At 33.8% G+C, this 24054-nt stretch overlaps 1 protein-coding gene across 1 annotated transcript in view; it reads right to left on the reverse strand.

Moving 5' to 3' along the window:
• Positions 1-24054, reverse strand: part of LOC144350123 (uncharacterized) — a 96559-nt gene that overhangs the window by 18144 nt on the left and 54361 nt on the right. Inside the window, exon 12 of the mRNA XM_085492977.1 lies at positions 10874-10972. Within this exon, the coding sequence (XP_085349103.1) occupies positions 10874-10972 (99 nt within the window). The remainder of the gene's footprint in view (positions 1-10873; positions 10973-24054) is intronic.

Consider the following 24054-nt stretch of genomic DNA (forward strand, 5'->3'; position numbering starts at 1 on the left):
GACTGTTCCACTGATATTTGAAGAACCACTCATTGGATTTTGATGAAACTTGGCACATGGATGCTCTGAACCAATACGCAGATTTGATTAGTTTTGGGTAAAAATCTATGAATATTAATTACCTAATTTGCATGATAATTAACTGATTTTAAGCTGTTCTATGACTGTTTCACTGATTTTTGAAGAACCACTCATTGGATTTCAATGAAACTTGGCACATGGATGCTCTGAACTAATGCGCAGATTTGATTATTTTTGGGTAAAAATCTGTTAATATTATTAATTACCTAATTTACATAATGATTAATCAATTTTCGGCTTTTCCACTGATATCTCAAGTACTAATCATAACATGTCAATAAAACTTGGGACATAGATGTCATATGACACTGCACAGACCTGATAGTTTTTAGGGTAATATCAGTACATATTAATTACCTAATTTGCATAATTAATTAATTTTCAGCTTTTGATATTTCAAGTAGTAATGATCATGTTTCAATGAAACTTGATACATAGTTACTTGAGGACTGTGCAGAGACCTAATTAGTTTTTGGGTAAATATTTGTGCATATTAATCACCTTATTAGCATAATTAGTTAATTTTCAGCTTTTCACCTGATATCTCAAGTACTTATCATCACATTTCATTGAGACTTGTTACATAGATATTCTAGGACTGCAGAGACCTGATTAATTTTGGGATAAATAATTGTGCCTATTAATTACCTAATTTGCATAATTAGTTAATTTTTTGCTGTTCTATGGCTGTTGCACTGATGTCTAAAAGCCACTCATTGGATTTCAATGAAACTTTTAAAGAGTACCCATCACATTTCAATGAATCTAGGACTATACACCATATTAGTTTTTGGTAAATATTTATGCTTCTTAATCACCTAATTAATATAATTAATTAATACTGATATCTCAAGTATTGATCATCACATTTGAATAAAACTTGGTACATAAGTGCTCTAGGACAATAGACAGCCTGATTAATTTTGGGTTAAAATCTGTTCATATTAATTCTCTAATTAGCATAATAATTAAAATTATTTTGGTTCTAATCACATTTCAATGAAACTTGTTACATTGTGCAGACCTTATTAGTTTTACACTTAAATCTGTTCATATTAGTTACCTAATTTGCATAATTAGTTTTCTGCGTTTCCATCAACATCTCAAGTTCAAGTAATTTTTAATTAATTTTGAATGTGTCTCCAATACTCTCAGCACACGGGAGTTCTTTCTAAGCTTTCTTTGATTTTAAATGTGCCATTAACAAATTTGCATATGATGAGTTAGTTATTATACCCATGAGGTAACCCTGTGTTTGTTAGTAGTGTGATCCATTAAATTCAAAATTGTTACAATTGAGGATTGATTGAGGGGGGGGGGGTAACTCCTAAAGTGCCAAAGTTATCATACTGTACATGTGTAAACAATAAAAAAAAATTATTGTATTTTACACACAATGTATGCATCACATGGGACCCACAGTGAAACACGATACTACACAATGCCTGCCCTTATCTGATGAAGTCAATGTAAAAGTACATAGTGCTGGCAGGATTAATGTTAACATTGCTAGAATTTGTGTTTTTGTTAGTCCCTCTGTGGATTGCAGGCTAATATTTATTGCCCTCCCACAATGTATTTTACAGTTGTTATATGGGTTGCATGGGACCCACAGTCAGACAATACATAACTACATGATGTCTGAAGTTCTTTAATATTGCTAGATTTCTTTTGTTCATTTTCCATTACTGGATTACTGTTCTAATATTTAGCGTCATTCCACAATGTCTTACAATGTATCATCCTCGTAGATTTAGAGGAGAGAGTGACTTATTAGGTAATTTTGATGAAATCACTGAGATTTATTAAAGTCTGCATACATTTAATATTTATAGTCATTGGGTTTGTTTATGGATGCACTTATCAAAGTTATGTGTAGTTTTAATGTTTGTGGATAAATAAATTGACTCTAAATAGTCACATGTTTTTTGTGTTCTATTATTTGGTGATGGATATGTTACATTTATGGAAAGATTGAGGTGTGTTCAATTCTGTGTACATCAATCAGAGTGATGTTTGGGGCTGTATCTTGTAAACATTAGGCTGTGATTCTTTCAGGTAATAGCTTTGACATCACATTGATACAATGATAATTTCTGTGTGGTCTATAAAATAAAAAGCTTTATGTATGTCTCAAATGATTTCAGATTTATCTTACTAAGTAACCCTTCTGTTCAACGCAACCTCTGAGACAAGACTACTGAGGGCAGTCTCACATGAATGTTGTCTAAAATCTGACTGTGTGGCCAACAAAAGGCCATAATCACTTAGGTATTTGTATAGAATATTACGAATGTGAATTTCTAAAATCTTGGAAACAACTGGAAATACAGATATGAGCCAAAATTTTTGTTATTTTCACGTCTCCAGCCTTAAATATAGGGGTAACATTCACTGGTTTCCAAGAATTTGTAAAAACTCCACTGAAATTTATAGATTTCAGATTGTAGTCAAGGATTGACATCTGTAGCAAGCTTCAGCAACCTAGCACTAATACCATTAGCACCAGTGGATTTATTTGGTAAAACCAAATAAATCCACATAAATCCAAATTATCCAAATGACACAAGGCAAACTCATTGAAAATCATAGGAATTGTCAAAATTATCATGGTTGCTTGTGACAGTAGTGATAAATCAATCAGCAATAGATGTAAAAAATGAATTAAATTGGTCATCTATTTGAAGTGGATTAGAAATTTCATTCCCAGATATTTGCATATACAATTCTACAATGTAATTAAAGCAATCTATCTTAATTCAATTAGCTGTGTTAAGCTAAAAAATAGATTAACTAACTCCTTTGCTGTGAAAAAGGGCATCAGACAGGGAGATGGCTTAAGTCCTCTACTCTTCAATATATTTGTTAATGACATCATAAGTCACATTGAATCCTCCAATAATGATCCACCAACTCTTCTACATAATAACCTTTCCTGCCTGATGTATGCTGATGACCTGGTACTGATTTCACAATCTAAATTAGGCTTACAGAATGCCATGAACAGTGTGGAAACATACTGCAAAAAGTGGAATTTAAAAATTAACACAACAAAATCAAAAATTATGATATTCAACAAATCTGGCAGAGTTCTCAATAAATTCAAATTCACAATCTCTGGCCAGCAATTAGAAAATGTAGCCTCCTATACCTACCTCGGAATCAAATTTAATCTAACTGGGAAGCTCCACAGAGAACCCAAGAGGACTTGAAAAATAGAGCTCTAAAAGCCTATTTCAAAATGAAACAAATTTTGTATTCCGACACTGCAGTTCCATTAAAAGTACATATAAAAATGTTTGATGCTGTGGTAAGACCAATACTGCTCTATTGCAGTGAAATATGGTCAACTGATTACAACAACCATGCAAAAAATTTCTTTAGTTTGACAACACCTAAGGAAAAATTGCATGTAAAATTCCGTAAATCTCTTTTAAGAGTAAACAGCAAAGCTACCAATCTTGCTTGTCTACTAGAACTAGGAAGATATCCATTAGCTATTACTAGTATAAAACAAAAAATTAAATATTGGTGTAAAATAAAACAAACAAAGAACAACACACTTCTTTCAGAAGCCTATAGACTTGGCATTTATTTAGATAATTTAAACATCTATAATTGGACATCTGGTATAAAGAATCTGTTGACTCATTTAAACATGAGTCACATTTGGGAAGAAAACCATTACAAGGATGAAAAGCTGCCTAAATCAGTCTCTGAAAAGCTTGCAGCCAACTTTCAAACATACTGTTTAGACTCAATGTATGATGATAATAAGGGAACAAAACATCAGAATAAACTCCGCACATACAGACATCTAAAACAAAATTCACTTTTGAAAAATATTTAGAAACTGTGCAAAATCCCTTCCACAGGTCATCCATGTCCAAACTAAGAATTAGTGCTCATGTGTTAGGAATAGAAACTGGAAGACATAAAAACATTGACATTTCAAAAAGAAAATGTCAGTTTTGTCAATTAAACGAAATAGAAAATGAAAAGCACTTCCTTCTTAAATGCGGTCTCTATAAAAAAGAAAGAAATGAGCTTCTCAAAAATTTGATGCTACCTCCAAAACTTCCTGACAAAGAAAAAATAGTTGCAATACTAAACAATGGTAGTAAAAAATTAGCTCCTCAAATTGCTAAGTACATAGATGATTGTTTTAAAATCAGGGAGAACAACCTGAAAAAAGTACTACCAGCTGCCTCAAAATGAATAAAAAACATTTACTTTCATTTATTATATTTTATTAATAAATTTGTTTTATACTCTTTTAATGTCATTTAATTTTTTTTTTCATTGCTATACCTTTATTGTATTCTTCAATCAAAATCCCATAGAGGATACGATAACAATAAAGATGATTATTATTATTACAATGTACCGGTATTACATGGAGTGAGCTCACATAAATATTTCCACATGTCTTTAGTGTCAATTGGTATTTTCACTTTTAATATTTGACTTAAAATAGCTAGATTTAGCCTTCACAGTTAAGACTCTAATTATTGTAATTGATATGATCACCTACAGCCTTAGGAGCCTCTAGCTACAATTGACCTTTTCCTGAATTCCCCCAAGCATTCCATCTGAGGGCGCTGCAAATATGTCATTGGTATCAAACTGTTCAGAGTTTACGTACTGTGAGGTCAACAATCAATATGATGGCTACATTAAGGTAGCGAGAAGGGTTTTGTGACGTTTTCGAATAAAACATTCTCTGTCTGTTGTCTTGTTCAGAAGAGTAATTTAGCTTATATATTTCAAAAGACTAAGTATAGAGGTACAAGTTCGCACAAACTGGACAGTCATTGTTTACATAATTATCACGTGACATCAAAAATGGCGAATCTTGTAAAAATGACTAAGTCCTCGATTGCGAGAGCACACTGCGGAATTTCCTGGTGAAATTTACGTCATGCATTGTCCGTAATCAAGTCCATTGAAATGCGTCTCCAATAATCAAAAGACCTATTATTCCGATTTCTATGCAGGTTTGTTTTTTTGTCCTCAAATTATTTCATACTTGGCACCTTTAACAGACTATTATTCTGTGACAAAGCATTTTCTTTAAAAACCCAGACATATTTCGCACCATCATTATCTTTTGAACGATAACTGCGAGTTTGAATGTCCTAGTCCGAACGCACTTGATTTGGCGGCGGTCCCAATGAGTCGTACTCAATCGAAACTTCATTTCGAGAAAAACGCGAAAAACAGTTTTGGTTAATAAAACACTGTAGATTTACTGCATTATTATAAATATACACTAAAAATGGCCAAACATATTAACCACTGATATCATAGAGCTCATAAAGAGTGTCAGATAATGAATAATTTCAAGCTCGAACGTGAAAAATGAAGAAAACTGCTGGCATTTGAGTCCCCACTCCAGGAACGTTTGGGTTTCCATTGTTATGCAAACGAAAAACGAGGGATAATCCTCTGACAAACATTACTGTCCCACTGTACACGCTGACAGTTTACAAACAAGCTAATCCTTCAAGAGTCTCTGATAAGTGATCTAATAAAACGGTTTTCATGGTGAAACAAAATGGCCGATGTTTGAAAAAAAAATTGCTGTGTCAGAGTGCGACACTGAGTGGCAGATTTTTCTTTGCCTCATCTGTCAACGCTTTCTTTCTTTAGAAAACATGGTATTAGTAAAATAGAATATTGACTTGAAAAATAAAACGATTTAAAAGAAAGTTGCGCAAAATTACAGTACTCATTTCGCACTACCTCCCGCCCGCTCCCGCTTTCCAATCACCTTTTTTCTCACTTTTTTGACCGCTTGTTGAATTTGACCGGACAATTTCCGCTTTACTTTCGACCGCGCAAACCCCGAAATTTCACCACTCGCTCGCACACATTTAAAATTCGGACTAACAGAAAAATTTCCGAGGTTCACATTGTCTTATAATTGTCTTTATGGTTTTTATAGATGTTGAACAGCTGACAAAATTCAAATACGTTTTGTTTTAACTATCTATAATTATATGCACGCAACCTGACCCTTTGGCCTCGATTTGGCTTGGACTGAATATTTTATTTTAAACAATATTCTGACGTGAAATACAAAATGTATTTCAACACAAGTACGACATGGTTGTCTGGGTTTTCTTTCCTGATTATTGAGTCTTCAATAATGTGAATGTGTTTTGTATTATTATTGTTGTTTTCCTCCGAGGCGAAGACAAGCTGAAAGACCATGAAGCTAAATGGCAGTTCCATGCATGGGCTAACTGAAAGAATATATTTCTAAGCCTAAAATAAAACCTCATCTTTCGTTGATAATTTCGATTGTTTGGAATGTCTGTCGACCGTGTCCCAATAATTTGTTTGGAATGTCGATCCCCGTTTGTTTATCCCACAGTCAGCTGGCATCGGTGTCGCTGGGTGTATATGATAGAGCACAGTCCCTCCGCAGTTTTTCGCCGATAAAAAATAAGTAAAGCAAAAACTCACGGTTTTTCAGCATTTTTGTAATAAAGACATTATTTTCTATCAATAATCCGCCCAAAATAGGAACATTTCTACTAATTCTTATGTTTTTTCGACGTTTTTCGAAAAACCTGCGATTAGGCTGCGAAAGTAGAACATTCCGGAGTGGGCGAAGAGCATCGCCAGGCGATTCTTTGGCAACGACCGCAAACGTTTTCGTATCCAGCCATTCGTTGGCCACACAGAGGTCAAAATACGCGTTCTATTTTTATGCGTTAAGTTTGGCTCTTCCGTTTCACCGCCTCCGGAATGTTCTACTTTGAATATTTATGGCTATAACTAAATTTTTAAGCCCAATAAATTATTCATACATGTCAAGCTCTGTTCGATTTTTTCAGGGCATGTGGCCGTTTTTAGTCGAAAATATTTTTGTGGGAACAATTTTACGTATACGTATACGGTTTAGACCGAAGTCATTCAATGATCGTGACTTAATTTTAAAAAACGAATGTCAAATTTTACCAGACATGGACCGACGTGGATTCGGTATCGTTATTTTTGGAATTAATCATTAACATTTCCTCGTTTCTCTGCTCTGTCAAAATGAGTTACCTATGTTTTTTTCACGTAACTGTCTCATTAAAATAACATGTTACATTTAGAACAAGCACCCAAAACACGTAACAAGAGGTCCCAGTTCAGTTGCTTTCACGATACAAGTGTCATCATGGAGGTCCATGGTGTCATACAACTATTAGATTTGAAGTGCCGTTCAGAATTTAATAATAGTTAATACTAGTTAGTTGTATGTTCACACTTTACTATCAACACCACCATTTCGACCACTCCTGCGCCAGTGATCAGTGTTTGGACGAGCGGTCGGTGTTTTCAATGAGCGAGCGAGCCCCCCCCCCCAAAAAAAAACGCGATTAAAATGCGGTCGGTTTCCGGTCGGACACGACCGCACGGTCGGAAATTAGGCATTAAGCGGTCTAAAAGCGGAAGGTTGGGCGAAATGGGTACTGTATGACCATGTTTCTAAGACGATGTCTCGACTGACAATAATGCTGACAATGAACTTTAGATAAACACGCATTGTTTGCGACTGGAAGCTTATAACCCGTTATATCAGAATCGTCAACAATAGAGTATACAGATAAGATGTTATCATTTAAACCCTTTCAAAGATAAACAACATGCAAATATCCACGAAACAGCAGTTGTAGTCTTTTCTGCTAGCGTTTTAAAACACTGATTTGAGCGACGTTATTTCGCAATTTCGATCTTTTGTAAACCTGGGATGATGTATCAAGGTCTAAAGTGAACGTTTTATAAATTTTTGAAAAATCAAGAAAAAAGTGAAAATTTCCCTTCTCGCTACCTTAATGTATGTGAATTAACTGAATCACAACTCCATTGCTTAAACTCATTCATTTGACAAATGTTGCACAGAACTATCTAAATTAAATGTCTATCATAAAATATGACAAATATGACATGCAATATATGTCATGAATTCCCAGCATTGATATTCCAGTCAAAGTTAAAATTAAAAATATTGTTGTTCTTCAAAGATGAATTATTCGAGGATACTTGAGTCGGCATGTTTTGATTATTTGATTGGTGAAATGTAGCAAAGTAACAGTCTTTACATTAACCTCTTCACCACCAGACTTTCTCGCCCAAATTCCACACTTTTTTCTCATATTCTTCAATATTTCTGGAAATTAACCCTAATTTTGGAGCCAAGACACAATTTGAGTCAATTTGGGGTTTTGAATAAAAAAAAAATTAATATTTTTATCCCAATCTTCTGAAGGAAAGTGCAGACTATGAACAGCACTATTTTGTGAATTTGTGATGAAAAGAAGGAACTGGTGCTGAAAAGGTTAAGCAAAATGATACTTGTTTACTATCTATTGGTCTCCAAGTAGGTACAAGATTTGATATGCAATGACAAGAAAACAGTTACTATAAAACAGTATTGCCCATTTCTGAGAAAAATACAAAAACAAGAGTAAAAGCACTATGATGCTGGACTGTGGTGATGCAACTTTCCACTGTTAGCTGACAGAAATAATCTCAAACTGATTTGACAGGTAAAAATTAATGAGAAAATAAAAAATTTAATTTATTTGGAATTATTTTTGACAAAGTATTTGATTATGAACATTCAGTACGGAATGATACAGATTTGTTAAATATGTTTAATTAATATTCTATATTGTGTCCCTTATGTTCTGAAAGGCCAAAAATGTTGGTAATGGGATAAACTTTCTTATTTACAGAGAACTCGGAAATTGTTTTGCTTTGCTTGAATGATCTACTCAGGTTGTTTTGAATATCTGACATAACAGTCCGATAGTGGAGCATGTTTATCAAATACCCACATGAGTATTGTTGACCAATAGTGCAACACATTGCTTGGATTCATATCAATGACATTCCATAGAACTAAATTAAAATCATTGTTTGATTTGATATTTATTATAAGTGATATTTAAATATGGCGATACTTACAAATATAATTTTGTTCTCACACAATGTATGTCAGACAGTGATCACTCATTCCTGTCAAAGGAACTTTCGCGTAACAATTATTTTTTAAATGAGAAATAATATTTACTGTAAAATACGTTATACCCACTTGGAATTTATTTTAATGTATTTTACAGTATATGACAGTGGTAGCAGTTGGGAATTTGAACATAAGTTATGACAGACAATTTGAACTAACAATTTCTTCTCACAAAGAGTCATCATTTAACCCATTAGGTAAATGCACAAAAATATAAAACATGAGGCAAATGTCTCATATCTGGTCAGAACACTGGTAATAGTACAATGCTAGACACTTCAAACATACACTCATGATTACAATACATAACTGTTTAGATGACAGCATGATTGGTTGCCTGAATCACACAACAATGCAACATGACACTTAGACTTTGCTAAAACCACAATCCTTAACTATTGATTTTGTAAGCAATAATTTACATCAATACGTGAGGAATTATTTAATGCTTGGTTTGCTCATTAATAATTCACTATGTACCATATGACATTGAAGGCATATTATTTGAACAAATGCAGTGAACCATGAAATGAATCTGCAATATTTGCTAAGGTGCTACATATGCCGTGTTTTTTTGTTTTTTTTGTTTTTTTTGTTTTTTTTTATAAATTTTTTCTTTCTTTTTTTAAACACTTACATCAACAAATATTGATGGTACAGTATACAGTTCAAAAGTAAGAAGGTTAAAATTCTAAGAAAGTTCAAGGAGATAACATTCAAAGAGAACGTACAGGTTCAAAACGGGAACACAATCCAAGTCTACCCCCACCCCCCCACCCCCCAAAGAAAAAACAAAATAAAGAATGACAATTGCTATACTCCAAAATTCCCCCACTTTTTGTTGTATTTTGACTGTGACAATGTTGTCTGTTCAATATTCATCACGTCTCTAACCCTTCTAATAAAAAATAAATACAAATTTGCAAATAAATACAAATAAAAACAACATATGTCGTGTTATGTAGGTTAGAATCCTATACCCTTGGCATATTGATCAACACTCTTCTTTTAACTTTATAATTTATCCATTGACAGTTAACCACCTCGTTAATACAAATTATACTGACCTACTTTATGAACTGAGATTTATGAAAGTACAAGTGTGACTGTTTACTAATCTTCACATGATTGAAAGCACAGTTTTCAAATTTGCAACAGAGTGACAATTGTGGATTCACTGAAATGCAGCCTATGCAATGTATTATCATATATTTAGCACAGAAAACAATAAAATTTGTCATTCCATAAAAAGCTGTATCAGCACTCATTCCAATGCATATCAACACTCGTATGACTGTTTAAATTTTTCGTTTACATGGGATTAAACTATGTCACAAACACTGACATGTTCAAAGTTATTATCACATTTGAACACTTTCCTTTGTTTACATTGGATGCTGTACTGTTATAGCATGCAATGGAAATAGAATCCTTCTGTTGAAATTAAATTATTATTACATGTATGTAAAAAATGTATAATAATAATAAGGTTATCACGAGTATACTGCAAAGTATGCACTCGGGCAGAACAGGATGCATCAACCTTTACTATGTGTTGGGCGATACGATCACCGTACTGCCTTCGTGCATACATTGCAGTATTCTTGCCATAACCTCATGTTACATAATGGAGTGGTGTGAATTAAGGAGGACTGGATTTGCGGAACTCATTTGCATATTTATAAATAATCGACACTATACAGTTGTACAACTCTCCCTATATACATATAAGTTATCACACAGTATAAAAATAAGGAATAACTATACCTCGTCTTTAGTGTTTATTAATGCCCCAGATGAAATAAGTGTTTTTACAACTTCAACATGTCCTTCTATACTTGCAATAGCTAATGCAGTGCGGCCGAGCTGGAATAAAACATTCATACAATAAATATAATATGTTCATAATTGCATATAACTCTCTGTGATTCTGTTTTATGTCATATTTGTATATATATATTGTCATGTAAACATTAGTTAGTCCCTGTTCGGAAGCAGTCCGAAAACAGGGACTTATGGATCAACCTTTGTGTGTGTCCGTGCGTCCCTGTGTCAGTGCATCCGTGCATGCGTCCGGACCTGTTTCTTAGACATTCCTGGACCAATCACATTCATACTTCACACATACATCATACATAATATTATACATATGCGCATCTGATCCAAGATGGTCCAATGGTGGCCATTTTTGTGCTAAAAAATCACCAAAATCAAGCATTTATGGATTGATTTTGTTCAAACTTGGTACATACATTAATCATTAAGGGTTCCTGATGCACGTCATTTTATTTTTCAGGTCAGATTCAAAACGGCTGACTGGCTGCCATTTTGTTATAACATATTGCTATAAACAAAACTATATATCTTAAATTTGATAACTAACAGAGACTGTGCCATGCATGGCTTGTTTAGCCTAAAGTGATGTGTTTATAATAAATAAATATATATTTCAATCATTAACCCAATCTAGATTTATACATAGTTTGATGAAATGGATTCGTTTATTGTATTTAAAGGTATGCATATTAAGTACTCTGTGTTATGGGATCAAGTTGATGGGTAGGTCATGGAATGTGGTTGTTGTGTGTTATATTTGGCCATGACATGGCTGGGATAGGGGGATTAAAGTAGAGCTTTGGCCCCCTGTTTGTATATTGAAATAGACACCCCCCCCCCAGTAAAATATGATAAATAATGAAACTGATCTATTTCTGCCTGTAATATTTCTCCCCATTAACTAACCTTACCCCAACTCAACTAATAGACCCATGTCAAATGATACCCTGACCTCGAAGAAAGAATTATATGAGCCATAATTTTTGTTATTTTCATGTATCCAGCCTTGAATATAGGGGTAACCTTCACCAGTTTCCAAGAATTAGGAAAAACTCCACTGAAATTCATAGATAGATATCAGATTGTAGTCAAGGATTGACATCTGTAGCAAGCTTCAGCAACCTAGCACTAATACCATTAGCACCAGTGGATTTATTTGGTTTTAAATTATCCAAATGACGCAAGGCAAACTCATTGAAAATCATAGGAATTGTCAAAATTATCATGGTTGCTTGTGACAGTAGTGATAAATCAATCAGCAATAGATGTAAAAAATGAATTAAATTAGTCAGCTATTTGAAGTGCATTAGAAATTTCATTCCCATTCCCACTAAAATGGTCAGATATTTGCATATACATGGATTAAGCTCATGTAAATATTTCCACATATCATTTTTAGTAGAAAGTGGTATTTTTGACTTTTTGTTGAAGAACGCAAGAACAATTAATTGATATTATACATACATGTATAGGTACTTTTCTCATATTTGTTTATTTCATGTTGATATCTTCAATTCTCTAATTGAAATGTGCATTGTAACAGCAGAGCTATCTCAGCAGAGACTGCTCGTCTGAATGAGTGATATCTATATAATCAATAAAAGTGGCCGTGGTAGCAGTAACACGAGTTGGGGCATTAATAAGTTATGACAGACACGTTGAACTAACAATTTCTTCTCACAAAGAGTCATCATTTAACCCATCAGGTAAATGCACAAACATATAAAACATGAGGCAAATGTCTCATATCTGGTCAGAACACTGGTAATAGTACAATGCTAGACACTTCAAACATACACTCATGATTACAATACATAACTGTTTAGATGACAGCATGATTGGTTGCCTGAATCACACAACAATGCAACATGACACTTAGACTTTGCTAAAACCACAATCCTTAACTATTGATTTTGTAAGCAATAATTTACATCAATACATGAGGAATTATTTAATGCTTGGTTTGCTCATTAATAATTCACTATGTACCATGTGACATTGAAGGCATATCATTGAAACAAATGCAGTGAACCATGAAATGAATCTGCAATAACGTAGAGATTTGGTCTCCTGTTTGTGCATTGAAATAGACGCCCCACCCCCAGTAAAATATGAAAAATATTTAACCTTATCTATTTCTTATTTTAAGTGAATTATTTCTCTCCATTCAATAACCTTACCCCAACCCAACTAATAGAGCATTGTCAAACAATACCCTAACCCATCCTCCCTAACCTCAGAGAAAGCAGTGTTATTTAGACTTGGCCTCATGCAGTGCTTCACCACAGACACCATATGTAGAGGCAAAAATACTGCAATAATATGTGTTTGTATGTTTTCTTTTACAAACAATTAGTCTCAATCACAATGACATGGAACCATTTTTTGTTACTCTGAACCAACTACTTTATTACTAACTAACTCAACTAGATGACAACAGATGCTTAGCTTGGGTTGAATGTCATATGATATCATTTGTGTATATAGTGTGTTATTATAAAAGTGAAAATATCTCCTGAAAACTTCTGTGTTGAATTCCATGTGATGTTTTTACACCACTATAATGCAAGATCTTGAAGTTTGTAAAATGGATTATTCAAGGAATCATTAGATATGAAAAGCAACAGATGATGGTCAATTTGTGATTTCAATTACCTACCGGGTAATTCCTTTCCTATCAGCTCATTTTATTAGCATTGTGATGTGGCTGTAATTTATGTCAATGTTTTAACTGTATTTGATCTATTACTTGTTTCAGATGTGTACAGGGATGACATAGAAGTGGAAAATGAAGAACTTTAAGAAAATAGACAAGATAAAATGAGATGAGGCTTTGCAGTTTTAACCTTTGTACCCGGAATGTAGATACCGGTAGTCATGTTATTAATGAGGTATGTATGAGGTGTGAAAAACGAGAAGGGGGATACAAAGTGTGGATGAGAAAACAATAGAGTGGACGCATTAACCCATGAAGCACAAACAAACTTTAGTGTAATACAATTCAGTATGGAATGTGTGACCTGAAAAATACTAGTAGCCAAACAATAACACAGACTATGAATTAATGTCAGAATTAAAAACAGGCTACGAAAACATGCTATAAAAAATAACCAATGTCGGCCGTTTTAAAATTCTGAACCAAAAAATCATTCTACCAGAGTTCGCTAGTACAACATGTAAAAAAAACAAAAAAAAACACTCATATCTCAAGAACCGTACATCAGTTTTTAATGAATCTTGGTGCATAGATGCTCTGGGCCAATGTGCAGATTTGGTTAGGTTTTGGTAAAAATCCATGCATATTAATTAGCTAAGTTGCATGATAATTAGCTCATTTATAGCTGTTCCATGACTGTTCCTCTGATATCTAAAGAACCACTCATTGAATTTCGGTGAAACTTGGTACATAGATGCTCTGAACTTAAGCGCAGATTTGATTAGTTTTTGGTAAAAATTTGTGCATATTAATTACCTAATTTGCATAATGATTAGCTAATTTTTAGCTGTTCCATGATTGTTCCACTGATATCTAAAGAACCACTCATTGGATTTTGATGAAACTTGGTTCATAGTTGCTTTGAACTAATGCCAGGTTTTGATTAGTTTTGGCTGAAAATCTGTGCATATTAATTACTTAATTTGCATAATGATTAGTACATTTTCGGCTTTTCCACTGATATCTCAACTACTAATCATCATTCAAAATGGCCGATTGGTGACCATTTTGTTTTTATGGATGAAGTTCTGAAACCATACATGTATCTCTTACATATCTTGACCAGTCAAAACCATATATACAGATTTAATGTGCAATATTAATATATAATATAATTTCCAGCACATGAAAATTTGGCTAAAATAAAACAGTTGTTAGTCATTGAAATAAATGCAGAGAAAACATTTTACACTCTGTACTTCAGAATTATAGATTTTGTATAAAACAACTGAAGGTAGACATCTGCCATGGACGATGTTTAATTGTCATTTCCTTGAGAGAGTTGGAGGTCTCATTTGAAAAATCATTTTGAATAGTCTGTATAAAAGTTTCTAGATCTAGTTTTACTTTGGTAAAGTACACTTTCAAGTTGCTTTGCTTGATTTGACAATAGACCATTTCCGTTCACTGCAACATCCTGCATTATGTGTAAAATCAAATGTAAAAGCAAAAGTATAATAGTATCTGAGTGGCATCAAGACGTAGCATGGGATTTAGGGGTATTTTCACACCTAATAATGTGCTGTGCACATTTAATGGTCAGTTTTGATGAAAGGTATGTCAATGTTATATTCCACTCAGTAAGATCAGCATTTTGACATTGACCTATGCAAATAGAGAAATTAAAAAACAAATCATTCATTTTTTGCGACAGATGTTTGATCAGCGTCTTTCACACATTACACAGGATCTTGCAGTGAATGGAAAATCACCTATTGGAGGATGAAATATGTGAATTTAGAAAGGTCAGAGGTTATTTGAGATCAAGTGTGAAAGAAATAGTGGGTCTTATAGTCTAACCATGTTGTTGTGTTCAGAACACACACTGAGAGTGATAGTCTCAATAATTAGTTGGTTTGTGGAAAAGTGTTTTCAGATCTGTATGATCAGATAATCATTTTATGCTAAACAGGGTTTCACTAAGTTCTGCAGTAGGCGATTATATTCAGAAAATACACTCAAACCTGTGTATAGCGACCATCCAAAATGGTCTTTATAGACAGGTGGTCTTTATATGGAGGTTGGATTATTTTTTTATGGATCACCAACTCATGTTTTTGACATATTTGTCCAGAAAATAATGAGATGGTACTGTTTCAAAACAAAATCATATTTCTGTTAATTAAAATCAAATTGTTTTAAGAACACAATGCTGATGATTTTTTTCTTTGGTCTCTAAACAAGTCAGTTCTACAAACAAATTGCAGGTTGCTCATCCTCATACCTTGAGACTACCTATAAGTAGTTACTATAGATAGGTGGTCATCATTTGATGGGTGTCATGTACATGTAATAGTATCTCTAAAAATCCTTTGTAATCAGCTAGTGCTAATGCTACGTTCAGTCTCAAATGGTCAAACATAATTTTGGATACTGATATCCACACCTGGTGGCATTTATCTTTCAAAGCAACTAATCAAAGTACAGAAGCTTGTAAAGAATATGATTACAGTGACTTTATTGGCTGCCGAAAATCAGTTGAAGGAGCATATAAATGATGTCAGCTTTCAATTTTACTTCTTGTCATTATATATCTTTGTGGCAGAATGGAATATCCTCTCTTCTGACGAGTAACTGATAGAAGCACCACAGACAGCAATAAATCTGTACAGTGCTATAACATGTGGTCTCTACATACTTTCAATTTTGATGGAAATTTTGTGTTAATGGTGCAAACATTTTGTGTGATGGACGACTTAATGAAGTTTATGCCAGTGACAAATTATTTACTTAATATGCAACTGATATAGGCAGTTATTAAAAAATAAAGTTAGGAAATGTCATTGTGAAAATGATGGATGCATGTCATACTCTATATATGACACCAATGCTTGGGTTTTCAAGATTTTTATGAACATTAAGGTCATTATGTTTTTGTTTTTTTCATGTTGATTGTTTTCAATTTGTTAATCACATTTTTGTGTCATGGGTCAATGAAAGATTATGTACCCGGTTAGAATTGAGAAATACTTGTTATACGTCCCATGCAGTTTGGACTAATAATAACCTCTGTGATTGTGTCTGTCCCTATATGCTTCCAAGAGTGTGTTTACACCTGTATCTCAATAGTTGGACCATTCTTCACATATTGTAATGTATACATCTTGGGATACCTATACATATCTGTTTTGCAGATTAGATTCAAAAAGGCTAGTGACCAGTTTGTTTTAACAAATGCAGTGTTGAATATCTGAAATATACATGGACTAGATCAAGTTTAACTTTCATATCGTACATCACCTATACAAACATGCATTAGTGTCATTATCCAATTGTTTCAACAAATAGTGTAGTAGAGTCATATCTCTGACATGCCTAAACCGTTTCACCACAAGACTTTCTTGTCCAAATTTTTCTGCACTTTTTTTCTTGTATTCTTAAATATTTTTGGAAATGAACCCAAATTTTAGAGCTAACAGACAAAAGTACAGACTATAAACAAGACTATTTTGTGAATTTGTGATGAAAAAGGGAACTGGTGGTTAAAAGGTTATCTGATAATGCAATCAACTTTTCACATACATGTACATGTGTGTTATCACAAATGACACCATTTTAATTACAGTGAAAATCATTTTGTAGCAAGGTAAATTTGATTGGGTGTCTACAACATCAACTTGTCCTTGTATACTTTCAACAGCTAATGAGTGTGATTATTCTGGAATAAAACTTCCGTACATTAATTAATATAATGTACATTTAAACCCCCCCCCCCCCAGTGGGAGTATGGTTTAGGTCCAAAACGGGGATATATATTATCCCTGTTTCAGATGAAGTACAGAATCAGTGAATTCTAATTTGATTTCTGTTAGTCTGTGCGTTTGTCTGTATGTACGCTCGTTCGTCCGTCCATGATATTTTTAGCTCCGCTGTCATCACAGATGACCCAGCGGAGCTGTTGGTATGAGGATCTTTTCGGCGTTGTCCGTCCCACGTGAAGTTTTCCTTTAAACGACTTCTTCTTCAAAAGTACTTGACCAATTACATTCATATTTGTACCAAAGGTACTTGGGGTGGTCCTCTGTCAGATTTCTTAAATTTGTGTCAAAATATGCAAATTTGGATTTTGAGTGAACATTTTTCTCATGTCTTATGTAAAACTGGAGTAATTGACTCTCTTATATCTGATCATAAGATTATTACTGCACAGATTTATTGAACATTTGTTCTTGGGTGTAACAAAACAATTACGTATAACGTTATTAGGAAGGATAACGTTTCAAAAATATGACCACAATTTTCAAACAAAAACATATTTTTTTTTTCTTGACTATTTCTCAGGTTTTTGCACACCCACGATTTCTTAAGTTTAGCCTCAATGATGTTTGTCCAATGAAATGCACTATCCTTATGAACACTATAAAAGTTCATAATTGCAACTGCAAGCAACTGTAACTCAAGTGCAATGTTCTCTAAATGACTGACTATGAATATTACAACCACAAATTATGCCACTTTACTAATTCTTGTTCCATGATAATGAAGACAGCGGAGCTATTTCGACCGACAGGTCGCTTGTTCAGAAATGCTTTGACGTTCACATTCAAACTTTACACACAGACCTCAGGATAACCTGGATACAAACGGGCCACCGATAGAGGGCTTATGTGCCATCAATTACCTTAGCATCTCTATTGGCCAGAATATGTCATGGAATGCCCCCATTGATTAAATTTGCAAAAGTTGTCAATTTCACAACTACGTCATTTTGTTCCTATAATTATATTATTATTGTCTTATACAACTCCCTAATTCTTCCACATATTACATATTTTTCCTAGAAATCTGGTGTAATACATATGCTACTCTACTTCAACCAATATATCTTACAGAAAAAAAATAATACGCTTCATCACTTTCCCTGACTTGTATTCCCATGCTGCTCCTCCTCTGTTCAAAAAAACTAAGAATACTAGACATTTTTTCACTCTGCAAATTACAAACCTGTTTATTTGTCTTTGATCTCAGTAATAACTATATTTCACATGATGTTAACAACTATTTAGATCCATTGTCCCATAATTATCCAACCCACTTAGCCTGTAGCTTGAATTAGTATACCCATAACTGAATCTTACACTCAACCACCACAGTCTAAAACAACTCTGCAACAAAACATTGGAACTCATTGCCAGATGCATTTAAAACCATTACTAAGAGACACGTATTTAAAGCAAAGTTAAAACACTATCACTCCAGAATTTGCTTTGTAACATTTATTTTCTTTCTTCATTTGAAAATGTATTTGATTAAACTATAAAATACATATTAAAGGGTTATGACCCAACTATTTCCAATGAACTATATCTGTAATCCCCACCAAAAAAAGGAGACTACTCTAAGTAGCATTTATTATTTAGTGATATTTATTACTTGTACTCGTTTTTTTTTTTTGGGGGGGGGGGTAAATTTCATGTATTATGTTGATTTTCATCATCATTTGATGAAACATAGTTGACTGATGGCCATTTTGATCCTGCAAATTACTATTTTCTGATACTCAAAATTGTCCGGGACCGCTTCTCAGAGATGAACATTGCAATTTCATTTAAACTTTGTCTCATTAATGGTGGCCATTTTGTTTTTATTTATGTCCATGTTGATTACCGGTACTCACTAATATTTTGGCTGATTCAGTTGAATTTTACACACAAGTACCTCATTCATAATACTGTAGGTTGTGTTATTTTGGGATTTTACCCATAGTGCTGCAAATACACACCATTGTTTTCTGAAACATCGTTACAATATATATTACTTTCAGTATCATAATTACTTTCCATGATAATTTGTATTTAATGGCACTCTGCCATAAAGCTTACCATAACCTATCTCAAAATATTATCATATTTTTCCCTTAAGTATAAAAATCCTATATAAGTATGTTGATTCCTGCATTTGTGCATTCCAGCAAGGCCGTCCAAGATTATTCTTTGTTTTGTTTTCAAATTTACTGCATCTGTTTTTAAAATTGACAACAATTCAGCAAACATCTAATGCATGATTGAATGTCACTGAGTAATATTATTCTAGGGAGATGTTAATGTATTTGTAAAAATTAAATTAAACTGATGTCTGAAACAAGGACTTTTGTTTTTAGTTCTGTGTGTCTGTCATTTCTCTGAAATACCCTGATTTTATTCAAACTTGGCATTAACGTCACATATGGTGGGTTATTTAATTCTTTCGCAATCTGATTTAAATGGCTGACTTATGGCCATCTTGTTTTTTGAAAATGTCATATTTTGGACATGCTTTGTCAGTTTTCATTCAAATTTAGTACATAGATCATACATGTTAGGATACATGTCCTGACCGTCCGAGAGTTCCTGAGTCCCTGAGTCTGTCTGTCCGTCCGTCCGTCCGTCCGTCCGTCCATGCGTCAGTCTGTCCAGAGTCATATTTCAGAATCCTGTTGACCGATTCCCTTCATTCTTTGCATGTGCCTAGCACCTTATGTGGGACATATGCTCATGCAGTGGTTTAGCGATTCGATTCAAAATGGCCGACTGGCAGCCATCTTGTTTTTTGAAAATGTTGTATTTTGGACGTGCTTTGTCAGTTGTCATATTATTAGTCCCCGTTCGGACGAAGTCCGAAAACGGGGTCTTATAATTCGGTCTCCGTGTGTCTGTGCATCCGTGCGTCCGTCCGGAGTCATATCTCAGAATCCCTTGGACCGATTCCGTTCATTCTTTGCATGTGCCTAGTACTTTATGTGGGACATATGCACATGCAGTGGTTTAGCAATTTGATTCAAAATGGCCGACTGGCAGCCATCTTGTTTTTTGAAAATGTTGTATTTTAGATATGCTTTGTCAGTTTTCATTCAAACTTGGTACATAGATTATACATGTTAGGATACATGTCCATGACGATTTATTTCACAATTGAACCTTATGTGGGACATATGCTCATGCAGTGGTTTAGCGATTCGATTCAAAATGGCCAACTGGCAGCCATCTTGTTTTTTGAAAATGTTGTATTTTGGACATGCTTTGTCAGTTGTCATATTATTAGTACCCGTTCGGACGAAGCCCGAAAACGGGGACTTATTATTCGGTCTCCCTGCGTCTGTGCGTCCGTGCGTCCGTCCGGAGTCATATCTCAGAATCCCTTGGACTGATTCCGTTCATTCTTTGCATGTGCCTAGTACTTTATGTGGGACATATGCACATGCAGTGGTTTAGCAATTCGATTCAAAATGGCCGACTGGCAGCCATCTTGTTTTTTGAAAATGTTGTATTTTGGATATGCTTTGTCAGTTTTCATTCAAACTTGGTACATAGATTATACATGTTAGGATACATGTCCATGACGATTTATTTCACAATTGGATCAAAGATGGCCAACTGGCAGCCATCTTGTTTTTTGAAAATGTCATATTTTGGACATGCTTTGTCAGTTTTCATTCAAATTTAGTACATAGATCATACATGTTAGGATACATGTCCTGACCGTCCGAGAGTTCCTGAGTCTGTCTGTCCGTCCGTCTGTCCGTCCATGAGTCATATTTCAGAATCCTGTTGACCGATTCCCTTCATTCTTTGCATGTGCCTAGCACCTTATGTGGGACATATGCTCATGCAGTGGTTTAGCGATTCGATTCAAAATGGCCGACTGGCAGCCATCTTGTTTTTTTTAAATGTTGTATTTTGGACATGCTTTGTCAGTTGTCATTCAAACTTGGTACATAGATTATACATGTTAGGATACATGTCCATGACGATTTATTTCACAATTGGATCAAAGATGGTCGACTGGCAGGCATCTTGTTTTTTTTTTTATGCGGTATCTTGGACGTGCTCTGTCAGTTTTCATTCAAATTTGGCACATACATGTACTTTATACATGTTAGGATGCATGTCCATGACAATTTGTTTCAAAATCTTGTCAAAGCTGGTCGATTGACAGCCATCTGACTTTTTGGCCTTACTACTATATTTCCACAATTTATGTACCATTTTTTCATAATCAGATCAAAGATGGCCGAATAACGGCTGTTTTAATTTTTGGCCATATTACTACTACACAGAACACGTGTTTTGATGTAAATAAACAATCTGTTGTATATGCCACTTGGAACTCAAGTTTCAAGAACACACTCGCGACAACCCCTCCGCTTTAATATGACAAGCACAAAGAGAACTTTCAAACATTTAACGGGGACTGTGTCATTTTCAATGACTTGTTATTAGTCTTCTCAGGTCTTTGGTACACTTTTACAGATTTTGTTCAAATTTGGTGCAAAAGCAATGCATAATTGGTTGCTTGTATTTCAAAATTTGAACATGTCATTGACTGTTTCTCAGCCATGTCTTGATTGATTCTATTCAAATTTAGTATGAACATTTCAGATGATAGTTTTGATACACTGATTTGATTCAAGATGGCTGACTAGTGGCCATGTTGGTTTTATCATTTCTGAGACATAGTTGACTGATTTTTTTTTTTTCAAGAAAATTGTCTTCACCTTATCATGCTGAATACTCTCCCAACATTTAATACACACAGTTACTAATAACTGGACTGAGACTAGCATCAACAATGACTTGTTATCAATCGTGTATGTATCAAAAGTATTCAAATTCTGAGAACTAAGTGTATTGCAATCTCTGAATGAGGAAGGTCACCTAAACTGTTTGTTGATAATGACAAAAAACAAACTACTGTAAAATACTTTATTTTAGCTGGAATTAATTTTCGCTGAAAAGACTTTTTGGATGATTTGTATGGAGTTTATTTTCATTGATTCTTGATGATTGAATGTAAAATATAGGAAAAAATGTATATTCGCTGGATTTTATTTTCACTGATTTCAGAATTATCTCTTCAGTGAAAATAGCAAAAATAAATTCCAAGTGAAAATAAAGTGTTTTACAGTATTATGTATACATTTTCGGATTTTAAATATTATTTTCTGCATGTATCTATCTTTTTGTTAGTATTTTCAGTCTGTTTATTTGTGTGATCATAATTACTGTAATGAAATCTGCAGGAAATAAGGCATTGTTATAATACATGATTCATTGCTCGAAATAAAAAATTTTGAGTAACATAAACATGCTGTAAAATCTCACCACTGTGTTTTATCACTACATAATGAGTGTGAAGTCCAATTGTTTTTGTCTTCTAGAAAAACACCAAAATCCACTGTATATGCCATACAGCAATCCTGCTGATCATAGGCCTTCATAACAATAGTAGCCATGTTGTCTTTGGACACACGGTTGTTCAATGGCAAAATATTTTGATCTGACATATTAATGCTTCTATAATATACATGTATGTCAAAAATAGGATAATCCAAGAGATCACAGATTGATGATCCAATTCTTAAAATGGGGATTGGCCTACAGATTTATATAGCTATAATACGATAATGTGGTTATGAAAAAGCCCTCAGGTGGTCAGGTAGGGAAATGTACATGTAGTTCAGGGGTTATTGACCCTAGCATCTTCACTACCATATCCTGGAAAGTTATAACCCATGTTTCAGAATTCTTGTTAAATTTCTATACTTAGTAGGTATAGTTCAATGACTCGAGTATTGCAACTATTTTTCAAGTTTTATAAAAATTATTTGGCATGTGTTCCCAAAGTGTAAACAACAATGTACATGATTGTGTGTATCTGTCATTTTTAGTTCCGCTGTTGACTTTGTCAAGCGGAGCTTATCATATGAGTGATTGTCCGTCGTTGTCCGTGTCAATGTTTTACTTTTTCGACTTCTTCTTGAAAACTACAAGCCTGAATGTTTTGATACTTCGTGTATATGTACCTTGGGTAGACCTCTCTCAGATTTGTTCATGATGATATCTTCAATTCTCTAATTTTGGTGAATATTTTTGTCATTTTTGGTAAAAAGTAATATTTTCGACTTCTTGTTAAAAACCAATAGTTCAATTGCTTTGATATTACGTATATAGATACTACATGTAGACTTTTCTCAGATTTGTTCATTTTGTGATGATATCTTCGATTCTTTAATTTTGGTAAACATTTTTGTCATTTTTGGTAAAAAGTGATATTTTCGACTTCTTGTTAAAAACTGTAAGTTCGATTGCTTTGATATTACATATATAGGTACTACATGTGGACCTCTCTCAGATTTGTTCATTTTGTGATGATATCTTCAATTCTCTAATTTTGGTGAATATTTTTGTCATTTTTGGTAGAAAGTGATATTTTCGACTTCTTGTTAAAAACTGTAAGTCCGATTGCTTTGATACTATACATATTGTTCATTTTCTAATGAAGTCTTCAGTTCTTTAATTGAAATGTGCATTGCTAACAGCAGAGCTATATCAGCCGATAAGCTGCTTGTTTATGAAAATTGTGAAAATTTATCTCTTGTATTGAATTGCTTTACTTCTACAAAAAATAATGCAATGAA

This window comes from Saccoglossus kowalevskii, chromosome 18 (genome assembly GCF_978046115.1).
Source record: "Saccoglossus kowalevskii chromosome 18, keSacKowa6.1, whole genome shotgun sequence".
In the NCBI taxonomy this organism is placed as follows: domain Eukaryota; kingdom Metazoa; phylum Hemichordata; class Enteropneusta; family Harrimaniidae; genus Saccoglossus; species Saccoglossus kowalevskii.